Source organism: Myotis nattereri (assembly GCF_964212035.1).
Source record: "Myotis nattereri genome assembly, chromosome: 7".
In the NCBI taxonomy this organism is placed as follows: domain Eukaryota; kingdom Metazoa; phylum Chordata; class Mammalia; order Chiroptera; family Vespertilionidae; genus Myotis; species Myotis nattereri.
Genome location: NC_138082.1, coordinates 55,969,675 through 55,983,784, shown reverse-complemented (window position 1 = coordinate 55,983,784; position 14,110 = coordinate 55,969,675). Strand labels below are relative to the sequence as shown.

Genomic DNA, 14,110 nt, shown 5'->3' with positions numbered 1-14,110 from the left:
TGTTCACTTATTTATGCATTCATTGGTTTCTTATATGTGTCCTGCCCGGGGATCAAACCCTCTACCTTGGCCTATCAGGATGACTGACACTCAGCCAGGGTGAGAATTTCTTTTTCAAGGCTGGATAATACTCCATTGTACACACAGGCATATACCACATTTTGTTTATTCAACCATCGAGGGACATTCGGTTTGCTTCCATCTCTTGGCTGTTGTGACTAATGCTGCAGGGAACATGGTAGTGCAGGTACCTCTTTGAGACCCTGATTTCATTGTCTTTGGAATATTCCCAGAAGTGGTACTGCCGGATCTTGGAGAACCTGCACACTCTTTTTCCATGGCTGCTGCACCATTTGCATTCCCACCACGGAGAATGTGCGCTTACAGCACGTTCACAGGTAACACGGTGCACACTCGAGTTTGAGAACCACCTGATCAGCATGAGGCTACTGCCCCTCTCCACGGAAGTTGTTACAAATGTTGTGACATTTACGTGAGAAATTAATCTTGTTGGGGGACATTATCCAACAGGTGAGCCGGCTCCTGATTTTGGGAGGGGCCAACGTGAACTACAGGACCGAAGTGCTGAATAACGCCCCGATCCTGTGTGTCCAGTCTCACCTTGGCCATGAGGAGGTGGTCACGCTGCTCCTGGAGTTTGGTGCCTGCTTGGACGGCACGTCTGAGAACGGCATGACTGCCCTCTGCTACGCGGCCGCTGCTGGCCACATGAAGCTGGTGTGCCTGCTGGTCAAGAAGGGGGCGAGGGTAAGCAGCAGCCTTTCCCTGGGGTGGGGGGCCGGGGGGGGGGCGGGAAATGTCTTCATGTCCTCGTTAGAATTATCCCCTGGGCCAGCCTTCCATTTGTCTCTACCTGGTTGAATTGCAATGAACAGAAATTGCGAGGTAAACAGAAAGGGTGAGCTCAGCACTGCCATGGGATGCCACCTGAGTGGGTGCGCTGAGTGGGTGCTCCAGTGCGCAGGCTTGGAGAGCGAGGGGCCGGGTGTTTGGCTCCTAAACTCTTACTCTGCTTACTGTTGCCCCAGGGGAGGCAGGCTACCAGCGGTTCCTGGCACCAGTGGCCGAGTAGGGCCATCCTTTCAAAAGCCTGCAAGTGTGGACCTAGATAGAACTTACCAGAATTGAACAGCACCAATTGCATGAAAAGATTCACATGTTTCATTTTTTTCTCTCTCTCTCCTTGTCCCATTTCATTTCATGCCTTTTTTTAAAACAATAAAATGAGTTCTGTGGGCCTTAGAAGCCATGTGCCTGAGCATGTGGATCCAGAAGCCAGACAGCCCAGAATCTTTATTTCTCCAGCTGCCAGCTGGGACGCTGGGCAAGTAGTTGAGGCTGCGTGCCTCAGGTTTCCCACCTGTAAGATGGGCATGGCAACAGTGTCTGCCACAGGGCTGTTGTGTGAGCATTAAATAAGTCAATATATTAGCATTATTATTAGATAAGTTACTCTAGGACTATCGATGTTAATAAATTGAATGAGAGCAGTACTGAGCTCACAGTAAACTCTATTTAGGTTTACTGTAAGCATTTCATTTGGGGGCGGGGGCAGGGGGGTGCTTTTGAATAACAATTGAAAGAAATCGGTGATGTCTTTATGCTAATTAGGATACCGAAGGTTTAGCAAAAAGACATTAGGCTTCTAGTAACTGTGGGAGCCCTTTTGGTTTTTCTCTCAAAAACACATTTGGGAAGGATGAACTTTAATTTAGCTCAAGGAAGAAGAGAAATGTGGCTGTTACGCCTTCCCATTGGGCGCATTAGTGCACATCAGCACACCTCCATTCCCACATCCAGACTGGGACTTAGCTGTATTCGGAGGCCAGCCGCCCCCTTCCACCCCAGCTGAAAGATCTGTAGGAGGGCAAGGGTCAGGGTCTTGCAAAGCCTCTGGGTGGGGGTGCAGGGCATTCCCAGAATTGGGAAGCAAGGAGAGGCTGTATTCCTGAGTGTAGACAGGGAATGACACGTTATCTGCTGCCTTTGGGCGTGTAGGAGGTATGCAGCACTCAGACACTCTGTGACGAGCTGGCCTTCCCGGCTCGGTAGCCACGCTTGACATGCTGACAGGTCCCAGGTCGCCTGCCTGCACACGGCGTCCTTCCCCAATCTGACGCCATTCAGAGCCCCTTCCTTGTTCAGAGCTGGGTCTTCCAAATCCCTCCCTTTTGCTGGCTCTCCTGGCTTAGTGACTGAAGAACTGCTCTGCGCCCCCAGAATGTAGCCTGTCACAGCCCGTTAGAATGTCCCCCTCCAGGAACTGGAGTCGGTGAGCACAGGGCTTTGGCTGAGCTTTCGATCTGCGTCCTAACACATGCTCCCCAGAGAACTCAGAGCTCCCAGTTGTTTGCTGGAGGGACACAGGGAGTGAGCAGGCGTGCTGTGACAGCCAGTCTACAAAGGGAACCCGAGACCTGGCAGAGTGCGTTCATTCCGTCGAAGTAATGCCAACAGGACTCTGTTTTCCAGAAAGTCGCACTGGGACATGGACCCAGTACCTGTGTTTGCACACAGACAGCATTTGTGTTGGACCCATGTTCTCAGAGCAAAGGTGATGCTAAACCAGAGGTTCTCAACCTGTGGGTCGCGACCCCTTTGGGGGTCAAACGACCCTTTCACAGGGGTCGCCTGAGACCATCGGAAAACACCTATAATTACATATTGTTTTTGTGATTATTCACTATGCTTTAATTATGTTCAATTTGTAACAATGAAATTGAGGGTCACCACAACATGAGGAACTGTATTAAAGGGTCGCGGCATTAGGAAGGTTGAGAACCACTGTGCTTAACGGTGACCTTTGCTCCTGCCTTCCAGTTGGACCATTTGGATAAGAAAGGCCAGTGTGCGCTGGTCCACAGCGCACTGAGGGGCCACAGCGACGTTCTCCAGTACCTGCTGGCCTGCGAGTGGTCGGCAGGTGCACCCCAGCCAGGTGCACTGAAGAAGAGCCACGCCCTGCAGCAGGCATTGACGGCGGCCGCCAGCATGGGCCACGGCTCGGTGAGTGGGGCTGCGGGGTTCCCTCTTCGAAAACTGGCAGCTGTGGTGCCCTGGGGTGGGTGCTTGTGCAGGTCACCTTTGGAGTTGCTAGCCTGTGATGCATGGAGGAAAAGAAGGTAAAGGAGGGTTTTGAGAAACAACATTTGGTTTGACCATGTGTGACCATGATGCAGGGTCTTGGCATCACACCCTTCCTATGAGTGAAAGCCTCAGGCCCACAGTGTCAAGTGCATATGTGTGCTCACACGACGGGGAGGCCTCTCCCACACGGAGTCCTTCATAATAGTCATAACGTTCATTCTCTGCTCTTCCTTGTCCCTTCTTAAAAATTGATTGTTAAGAGAGGAAGGGAGAGAGAGAGGGAGAGAGAGAAAGAGAAACATCGATCCCCATCTGAGATGGAACCCGTAACCTGGGTATGTGCCCTGACAGGGAATCGAACCTGCCACCTTTTGGTGTCCTGGACAGTGCTCCAACCAACTGAGCCACCAGCCAGGGCTTCCTTGTCTATGTCTGTCTTCCTTCCCTCTTCTACTTTGATCCTCTTGCCCTGCTGCCTTACTTTTTATCCCCACTTTGATTCATTCTTTTGTCCTTTTGGTCTTTTAAAAATAATCAGATGGAATCCTAATTCTAAAATTGTCCTTTTGAGTATTTGAAAGATTTTAAAAATAGAAACTCAATGCTCTCATAGCCTGTAAAAACGCTTGCCATTCACAGTTCCTGCACTGAAGGAAAACTCCACCAGCAGTTCAATAGAGCACTTATTTCTGGTAGACGTTGGCATTCCTCAGTTTTAGGTGTAATTGTCACCTCCTCACCAGTATGTCTGTGAATTTAATATTTTACTTGCTTTCTTCTATGCATTTCTCTCTGTATGATCCTCAAACGATCAGAGTTGCCAGTATTTGGTAAGAGTTGTCCCCATTGTCCCTACAATAACTTAGAATAAATTTGGGTGCAAAGCTGGTTGGCTGGCTAACTTTTCATATTTAAAACACAAGAGCAAACATACACACACATTAAAAATACACATACGTAATACTTCAACACAATATATTGCATTAAGTTGAATGCAGAAACATATAAGAGGATGCAGCTCTCTTAAGAGAGACATGAGAGATTTACAAAAACATGAAACAATACCAGTCAACTTACATGTTTTAGTTCTGGAAAAAATACTTGTTTTATTTAAAAAAAAACATATTTCATAAAAATATATTAAATGTTATATATAATGGGTTTATGATAAGCTCAGCGTGTTTTAAAGCTGGCTGAGAAGAATATTGTGCAAAAGCAACCTCAGCCTCACTAGTAACAACTTCGTAGCAAAGGGCAGGATTCATTCACCACCTCGAAGGGTGTATGAGCTTCCTCATGCTGCTGTAACAAGTGACCACAGACTTGAGTGGCTTAAAACAGCAGACACCCATTCTCTTTCGGACTGGAAGTCAGAAAGCTAAAGGTAAGGTGTCAGGAAGCCAGTGTTGTTTCTGGAGGCTCTAGAGGGGAATAGTGTTTAGCTTTCTTCTAGTTTCTAGAAGCCAGCTGTATTCCTTAGTTTATGGCCCTTTCCTTTGTCTGCAAAGTGCATCACTTTAACCTATGCTTCTTCCCATCTCCTCCTTCCTCTGAACTGTTGTTCCTGTCCCTCTTCGAGGGCCGCTGTGATTATGTCAGGTGTATATGAGGTATGCACCTGCGTAATTCAAGGTCATCGTCCCTTTCAAGATTCGTAGTCACATCTGCACATTCCCGCTTGCCATGCATGGTAACATTCCCAGTTTTGGGGACAAAGATGTGGATATATTTGGGGGCTATTGTTCAGCCTACCACATTGGTGCAGATTGGGAGATGGGAAAATGGCTCTGCCCTCGCCTGCTGCTGCTGCTGTGCAGAGTGAAGGGTTCGGGGCTCACATCCTGCCTCCACACCTGTGACCCCGCCTGCTCTTTGATGGGGTTGGTGCCCGCACAGGAGAGAATAATAACGCTGTCAGTATGAAAGTCATTTGGACAATGCTATTTATTTTATTGTATTGAAAAGATACACACCACCTTGTTTTCTTTCCTTGTGAAAATGGATTCACCATCTTCGGGCAATTTATGCAGAAGCTGCACTTTGTGTGATATCCTGTGTCCTTTGATGATTAGGCTGGCATATTTGGGTCATGTTGGAATTCATTAAAATTCCGAGTACTTGGTAATCCTGAACAACGTTGCTGAAATTCACTGCGCCTTTTTTTTTTTTTTAAATTCTCCTCAAAGTGAACGTGTGGATAGCATATGAATTATGCTTGAAAACGGTTTTCATTATATTTTCTCTCCTTGTGCAGCATGAGATAATCATGGTTAAAAAACAACAGACTCGCTCCTTTGGTACATGGGTACAATAAGCACATATGGCGATGAGAACTCATTAAGTCACCTTGCCACTTCTGACAGGTGGTCGAGTGCTTGCTGGGACTGGAAAAGGAACATGAAATAGACGTCAATGGCACCGACACGCTGTGGGGAGAAACAGGTAATTATGGCTCCACGGCTTGCAGTCTGGGCCAGCCCGGATGCCAGATGTCTTAGCCCTCATTTGGGCCTAATTGTCCTAAGGATGACTTGGGATGCATATCGCCCTGTTGTTATTTTATCCTGAGGTATTTGAAGCTTAGCAGATGAGTCGTAAAACTTTCCTAAAATTCAAATCATTTTGAATTAGACCAGCAGTGCCTATGAATCTGATGACTGTCAGCTAGAAATACTGCGTCTGATGAATGTCAGCCGGAAAGACCTGAATAAGATGTTCCCTTATCCTAAGCAGCCTGGTATCCTGTGAGCAGGGCAGGGCTGCTGCCCCGGGTTCAGATGAATCCAAGGTGTTCAGTGAATAGGGCTGCGGCTGCCTGTGGAGTGAGAGCGGCCTGGGGCCTCGGGGGCTGCTTAAAGCACTGAGGCCAGGCTGCCAAGCCCATTTCCTTCGCTGTGGGGGGAGGGGTGTGTGTTTAACTGCAGCATGGGAAGGGAGCCCATGAAGATCTGAGTTGGTTACCTGTCAGGTTAATATGGATAATGCTGCTTTGAAATTTTCCATTGCACTGAATTGGTATCAGCTTCATAGGACTCTAAGTTATGAGTTGTTGTTGAGTGGATGTAGCCAAGGGTGTTTACTGTGTGTGTCCAGGCTGTGTGCTGTGTGTAGACACAGTGTACATGGCTTCCATTTCTCCTGTGCAGATTTATTTCCAAATGCTCCTGAATTATTTCCTAACCAGCCAAACGGCAGTGTGTCGAGTTTATCAGCGAACTCATACTTAAGAAAAGCCTCAGGTGTTTGGAGGGTGAGGGTGGGGTGCAGGCCTGCACTTAAAAGTCTCTGGCGCCTTCCCTCGGGGCTGCCACCGTGTGTGTGTGTGTGTGTGTGTGTGTGTGTGTGTGTGTGTGTGTGGTGTGTGTGTGTGTGTGTGTGTGTGTGGCGTTAGTGCCAGTCTGTCCTGGTGTCTATGGAGGAGGTGGCCTGGCCCCTGTTCCAGGAAGAGCGCAGAACCCTGAACAGAGTTGGGTTATGCTTGGGGCTAAATGTGAATAGATTTAAATATTGCCCTTAATTCTTTATGGAGTCTTTCCCCACCCCATTTAGATAGTACGGGCTGCTCTGTAAGCTCATGAAAGAAAAGCTTCCGTCCACTTCCCTATAGTGTTGTGGGCGGCAGAGTAGGACTTTGCATGGTGCTTAGTCAGAGGGTCCCATTCCTGCCTTTCCAGTGCCTGGTGTCGCAGGTTTGGCAAGTTCCTCTGCCTCCGTGTCAAATGAGGTCAATAGAACCTACTTTCCAGGATCGTGGTGAAGATAAGGAATCTCCTCCAAATGTACCCAATGATAAGAACCCCGGGAACACTGCCTCAACATCCTGATTCGTTATGTCTATGGCCGTGGTCGGCAAACTGCGGCTCGGCAAACGGCGGCTCGCGAGCCACATGTGGCTCTTTGGCCCCTTGAGTGTGGCTCTTCCACAAAATGCCGACTTCTGCTCATGGGCCACAAAGTTTCAGTCGCACTGTACGTGCATGCCCGCACATGGTATTTTGTGGAAGAGCCACACTGAAGGGGCCAAAGAGCCGCATGTGGCTCGCGAGCCGCGGTTTACCGACCACGGGTCTAGGGGAGCCCCACACTCACTCAGTTTTCTTAGCAGGCATCCCAGGTCGTGCCAGGTGACTGTGGCTTCAGGACAGAGAGAGAACCACTGGGGGTGATGTGCAGTGACTCAGAATGAGAGGTGCCCGTGGTGGCGACGGGGGCCAGGCCTAGTAGTAGTTATCAGGCACACAGCCCAAAGGGGAATTCCCAGCCTTTAATACTGAAGATTTTTCTTTCTGGAAGAAAAATCCAGAGAAGGGCTGCATGTGAGGGCCTTGTGTGAACAGTCTGTCGTGTCTCTTGCTGACCCGTCTTGAATTTTAGGATCCCCGACCCCCTTGAGAATCTGCTAGGCTGATAGCTAAAGAGACAGGTAAGAGAAACCACTATTCCCATCAACCTTACTGAAAAGATGAATCGCAGCTCAGCCCCAGCCTTCGGAAGCGCGCCCTTCAGACCACTTTGCAGCCTGGGAAGTACGCATGCCCTTCCTCAGCAGGCGCAGGGTGAACGTCATCAGCCCAGAGTTTGAAGGATTTTTTTTTAAGTTAATCACGGTTTCTTGGGTGTAAAGGTCCCCAGTGGGCTCTCTGTGGACTGTGTCAATAAAGTCAGTCTTGCCCTAACTGGTTTGGCTCAGTGTATAGAGCATCAGCCTTCAGACTGAGGGGTCCTGGGTTCCATTCCAGTCAAGGGCATGTACCTTGGTTGTGGGCACATCCCCAGTAGGGGATGTGCAGGAGGCAGCTGATTGATGATGTTTCTCTCTCATCGATGTTTCTAACTTTCTATCCCTCTTCCTCTCTTTAAAAAAAATCAATAATATAATATACAGTGGGGCCTTGACTTACGAGTGTCCCGACTAACGAGTTTTTTGATACCAGCTGTCTCTCAGCCGATTTTTTTGCATTGAGTTGACAGAGTAATTTGAGTTAATGAGCTCCTTAACTAGCTCCTTAATGAGCTCGGTCTCGGAACAAATTAAACTCGTAAGTCAAGGCCCCACTGTGTGTGTGTGTGTGTGTGTGTGTGTGTGTATACATGTATAAATATATATATACACATGTATAAATATATATATATATTTATATATATATATAAATAATAAAGTCAGCCTTCCCGTCTCTGCATTTCCTATCTGGTACCTTTCTCCTGTATTCCTTCAAAAATGACTGTCATTGTCTGCTACCCCAAATCCTCCTCATTTCCAGATCTGTGGTTGTTAAAGACAGTTGCACACTGAAATCTGTCAGAGGAAGTCTTAAATGAGAGCGCATCTACAAATTTGGGGTACTGCCCAGATCGTGAGGCTTGTGTTTGGGATTTGGCCACGGAAGGTCCACGTTACCTGAGCCCAAATGTCTCCTGGAGAGCGTGAGCGTGAGTGGGTAGGCCAGCTCACAGTCCTCATTCTCACCGGGCAGCTACCTGTGGCTCCCCCACCTGCACCGGCCGCACTGCTCTGTGTACTGCTTCTAGTTGCTGGGGACCCTTGGAAGTGAAAGCGGTGGTTTCACTTCCTGGTTTTGTTTGGTCCTCATCCCTGGGTGTGGTCAGTGGTGATTTGTGACTGAGACACTTAGCCTGGGGCTTGTCTGTCTCCAGCAGCAGCTTGAGGGGAGCATCTTGTGTCTGATTCTGCCTGGAGAGTGGGAAGAGGAGGGAACAACTGGACGCTCTGTATTGATAATGCATTCATTATTTGTCTCCCAACCTGTGGTGAGCCGGCACGGCCATGGCATACTCAGTCCCAGGGCGCCTTATGTGCCACGCCAGCTCAGCCAGGTTCAGTGACCCTGAGAGGGGGTGGTGAAGGATGGAGAAAAGACAGACAGGAGAAGAAAGCTGGGTCTGGGTGGGACTCTGCTCCCGAATGGAGAGACAGCGCCAGCACCCACAAGCCGTGTGTTTATTTTATAGCCAGATTCCACTAGGCAAAATAAGGGCAAGGTCAAGATGTTTACAACATTCTGGTGGGTTTCGATCCTACTCAATTACATGCACCTGAACTCTATCAAGCCCACATCACTCAGGCACGTGGGGCCACGTGTTCGGACCATAGCTTCAAGCTTACAGTGATAGCCTCTGGCTATAATTGTGCTGGGAGGGCTCTCCCTCCAAGCTGGGACTTGTAGGTGGCCATGAGAGGACTGTGCCCTCTCATCAGTCCAAGGCTTGAACCTGTCCAAACCCTGTAGCCGCTCTCCACACCAACCGTGTGTAAGTTTCTACAAGTCTGTCAGTATTGCTTCAGCTGTGAGTAGCTGGTCTTTAAAATGCCAGCTGCTGGGGTTGCAAGGCAGGGCCTCCTGGGTCTGTTTTTGGCTCACCCGCCTGCCGTTGAAGGGCCCCTTGTTTTCTGCGCGATGACGCCATGTCCCAGAAATGGGGGCGCTAAATCTGTGCAGAGTCCTTCCCCACTTTTCTGCCAGAAGAGACGCTTGCAATCCCAGGGTATCTACCGTGTGTTGCCAGTGTGTGGTTTTCATGCCTGGTGCTGACTGGAGGTAGCAGGTCATCTGTGAGAATGACAGCTGACAGTCAGAGGGAGGGGCCACAGGGAACGGCAGACCTGTGTGAGGTCCCTCGTCACTCGGCCCAATCCAGGTGGGGGTGGTGGGGGTAGAGACAGCCGTGCACCTTTAGTACCCCAGGTGTCGCCCTGCTGATGACCTAGTCACCAAATGTCATCACAGGGGGGATGGTTCCTATCTTAGGTTTAAAGAGACAAGAAAATATATAGTAGATTTCATCTAAAATGGTAACAGTGCTTAGTGTAGGGTTTGTGGCAGTAAATCTATGGCTTTTAGACAACTTAGGCTATCTCGGCCTGAGTTCTAGAGCAGAGCTTAACGTAAGTTTCCCTTTTCGCCAGCTTCTGGGGCCATTTGCTCCTTATGTCTGTTTGATGTTGAGGATTCAGCCCGTCAAAGCCAGTGCTGTAGTCCAGTAGCTCCTCGTGCTCACTCGGTGGCGTAGAGGGACCCGGCGGAGAAATCTTGTTGGAGGGGAGGGGTAAGGGGCCCTTCAACACCAGACAGGTGAGCCCAAAACGGCCCCAGGAGCTACGGAGGACTGGGCTTGCTGGAGTGTCTCCCGCCCAGCGCTCCGCCCTGCAGCCCCAGGCCCCTTGCTCAGGGTCGCTCGCAGACCTAGTAGGACAGACGGCCTCGGTCTCCTGGCTTCCGGGCAGCCTGGAACATGACAGGAGCCCATCCGATGCTTGTGCAATCTCTGTCTCAGGCATTCCACAGCCCTGACAGGTAAGTCTGGCTCCCACGAAATCCCGACCGAACAGAGTTGCTGTTTCCGTGTGGGTGCTGGATGTGAATTAGCCCAGCCGGAAATGGTCAGAGATGCGTGGTGCTCACCTGGTGACCTCATGCCGTTGTGAATTGTCAGAGGAACTCTGTTTCCACACTCCAGGCAACTCTCACGCCTGGGAGCCTGCTGTCTGTGTTTCTGGCCAGAACTTCCAGCTCTTTGCAGGGTATAGAGGCCCTTCTGTTTCAGCATTTGCCAGTTTATGTGCAAATAAAGCAACGTCTGCCCACCCCTGGAACCTGAGTCTGAGGCCCGGCAGCTGGGGTGGGGCCTTTCCAGGCCAGTCTCCGGGGAGAGGGTTCTCACACCGCTTTCCTTACTGGGCCATGAAATATAGTTGTACTTCATCCTTGATGTTTTAAAACTTTCACTCTTATCTCCACAGAACTATTTTAGTTTCCCACTCTGTGGCCCTACCCATCCCCCTGGAGGGGGGTGTCCTTTAGTTCTGAATGGCAGGTGGGCCCAGGTGTGAGCTTACCACACCCAAGGCTTCCCCAGAGCCAGTGCATGGCCCCCGGGGAACGGGATGCCTTATGGTTGAGTGAGAGGTGACCCTTTGCTCATTGGAACTCGACCTTACTTTTTATGGAGAGAGGCTTCTGGCATTCACCTATGTATGCACACCCGGGGAAGAATTTCCGGGGAAAGCCTGGAAGGAAAAGCGTTTGTCCACTGCTTGTCGGGGCCCATGGAGAGTCTGTGCTCAGGAATTGCTGAAAGTATCCCGTGGAGAAGCTGAGGGACTGGCATTCGGTGTTTTTGAGGTCCTGAGCATCTCGCCCGCACTGCTGTTGGAAAATACTTGTCCAGGCGTTCCTTCCTCTGCTCGGGTTTGTCCTAGGAAAGTGCAGAAAGGTCCCTGGAAACCCAGGTTTCTGTCAGTCAAGTCAGAAATAGAGGTTCTTGGTTGTCCTTGGTGTAAAAGCACGAATGAGGGACAACCAGGACCCCAGAGGGTGTGAGGAAACACAGGCAACCCAGGACCCCCAGGGTGTGAGGAAATAGGGTAACCCAGGGCCCCGAGGGTGTGAGGAAAGAGGGTAACCCAGGGCCCCGAGGGTGTGAGGAAAGAGGGTAACCCAGGGCCCTGAGGGTGTGAGGAAACACAGGTAACCCAGGGCCCCGAGGGTATGAGGAAAGAGGGTAACCCAGGGCCCCGAGGGTGTGAGGAAAGAGGGTAACCCAGGGCCCCGAGGGTGTGAGGAAAGAGGGTAACCCAGGGCCCCGAGGGTGTGAGGAAAGAGGGTAACCCAGGACCCTGAGGGTGTGAGGAAACACAGGTAACCCAGGGCCCCGAGGGTGTGAGGAAAGAGGGTAACCCAGGGCCCCGAGGGTGTGAGGAAACACAGGTAACCCAGGACCCCCAGGGTGTGAGGAAAGATGGTAACCCAGGGCCCCGAGGGTGTGAGGAAAGAGGGTAACCCAGGACCCTGAGGGTGTGAGGAAAGAGGGTAACCCAGGGCCCCGAGGGTGTGAGGAAACACAGGTAACCCAGGGCCCCCAGGGTGTGAGGAAAGAGGGTAACCCAGGACCCCGAGGGTGTGAGGAAAGAGGGTAACCCAGGACCCCCAGGGTGTGAGGAAAGAGGGTAACCCAGGACCCCAGAGGGTGTGAGGAAAGAGGGTAACCCAGGACCCCAGAGGGTGTGAGGAAAGAGGGTAACCCAGGACCCCAGAGGGTGTGAGGAAAGAGGGTAACCCAGGACCCCAGAGGGTGTGAGGAAAGAGGGTAACCCAGGACCCCGAGGGTGTGAGGAAAGAGGGTAACCCAGGACCCCCAGGGTGTGAGGAAAGAGGGTAACCCAGGACCCCCAGGGTGTGAGGAAAGAGGGTAACCCAGGGCACCGAGGGTGTGAGGAAAGAGGGTAACCCAGGACCCCGAGGGTGTGAGGAAACACAGGTAACCCAGGACCCCGAGGGTGTGAGGAAAGAGGGTAACCCAGGGCCCCGAGGGTGTGAGGAAACACAGGTAACCCAGGACCCCGAGGGTGTGAGGAAAGAGGGTAACCCAGGGCCCCGAGGGTGTGAGGAAACACAGGTAACCCAGGACCCCGAGGGTGTGAGGAAAGAGGGTAACCCAGGGCCCCGAGGGTGTGAGGAAAGAGGGTAACCCAGGACCCTGAGGGTGTGAGGAAAGAGGGTAACCCAGGGCCCCGAGGGTGTGAGGGAGGGGATAGCCCATGACGGGTGGGGGAAATCCAGGATCCTAGATGGCTGGGAAAGGGGTAACCCAGGACTTTGGAAGTAGGGGTGGGGGGAGGGGAACATTAGGGAACACAGGACCCTGGAGAGGATGGGAGAGGGGTAGCTCAGGAACCTGAGAGGAAGGGCTGGGCTGGGGTCACCCACAGCCCTGTAAGAGGGAGGACAAACTGGGGGACTCGGGGACATGGGAAACGAGTAACGCAGGCTCTGGAAGAAGGGTGATGGGCGTGGGGGCCCCCCAACAGTGAGGGCCTTGGGGGTAAGAACTGAGGGGACGGGGGTGTCCACATCGGTCCCCTTCCTGCTCAGCAGGCCCCTGGGTTGGCCCTGGCCTGGGGGTGCCCTGCCCTGCAGGCAGGAGAGGGGTGAGGGGCGGGGCCTGTTGAAAGCACAGATGCTTGTGTGATCGCAGGGCACATGACTGGTCGCTGGATCCCCAGTGCTCACATCTTGTTGCTGTCTTTGTACATAGTCACCATTCTGGTGAGTGGTTCCTCAGATCCATTTTTATTATTATTTTTTAAATATATTTTTATTGATTCAGAGAGGAAGGGAGAGGAAGAGGGAGATAGAAACATCAATGGTGAGAGAGAATCACTGATTGGCTGCCTCCTGCACACCGCCTACTGGCCTACTGGGGATCGAGTGCAACCCAGGCATGTGCCCTGAGCGGGAATCCAACCGTGACCTCCTGTCGATGCTCAACCACAAGCCACACCCCGGTCGGGTTCATATCCATCTTTAAAAAACAGGCTTCTGCTCTCAACGTAAGAACTTGTACTCTCACATCGTGACAGCTGAGAGCCTCCTACCTGCAGACCGTTGCTTGTCTTTACGTCAGTCACTCCTAGGACTGCGGGTGGCTCATCAGCACCACTACAGATCCATATAGATTCTTTCAGGTTCTTATGGAAATGATATGTGGATTCTTTCTTGCTTCCTTTTGCTTTTCTGAGACCAGAGGTGAGCGTGTAAAAAACGGTTCTGTGATCACACGGGCGCCCTGCGTGCTGGCCCGCCCGTCACCGTCCTCAGCACACAGGCCCTGCCCTTTAGGAGAGCAGGGAGAGCAGCCCATTGCACGGGCCTGAAATAATTCAGTGTAAGAGGATCTCTCAGAAATAGCCCTCTCAGCACAGTTCGGAAGTGACAGCTGCTCAGAGCTGCGATCTTCTGAGAGATTTTTAGAACAACGTCTGTATGAAATGTGACTTATGTCACCCACATTATAGGAAATAGTTTTTAAGTGGAGTTCACGTTATTTATAGCACACATGGTTCCTCAAGGGGTGTGAAGAGGCTCATTTGAAGGGGGAAACGTCAGGGACAGGGCCCGAGGAGCAGCACACATCTTCCTGCCCCAGGTCTCAGTGTCCACGAGGCGGCACTGCGGTGTGGGCCTCAGGAAGCCACGTGCCCATG

General features: G+C 51.3%; 1 protein-coding gene across 1 annotated transcript in view; it reads left to right on the top strand.

Annotated features, from left to right (window-relative positions):
* TANC1 (tetratricopeptide repeat, ankyrin repeat and coiled-coil containing 1) overlaps positions 1–14,110 on the top strand; it is a 237,453-nt gene that overhangs the window by 203,600 nt on the left and 19,743 nt on the right. The window contains exons 17-19 of the mRNA XM_081095903.1: positions 532–768; positions 2,842–3,027; positions 5,472–5,550. Coding sequence (XP_080952029.1) covers positions 532–768; positions 2,842–3,027; positions 5,472–5,550 — 502 coding nt within the window. The remainder of the gene's footprint in view (positions 1–531; positions 769–2,841; positions 3,028–5,471; positions 5,551–14,110) is intronic.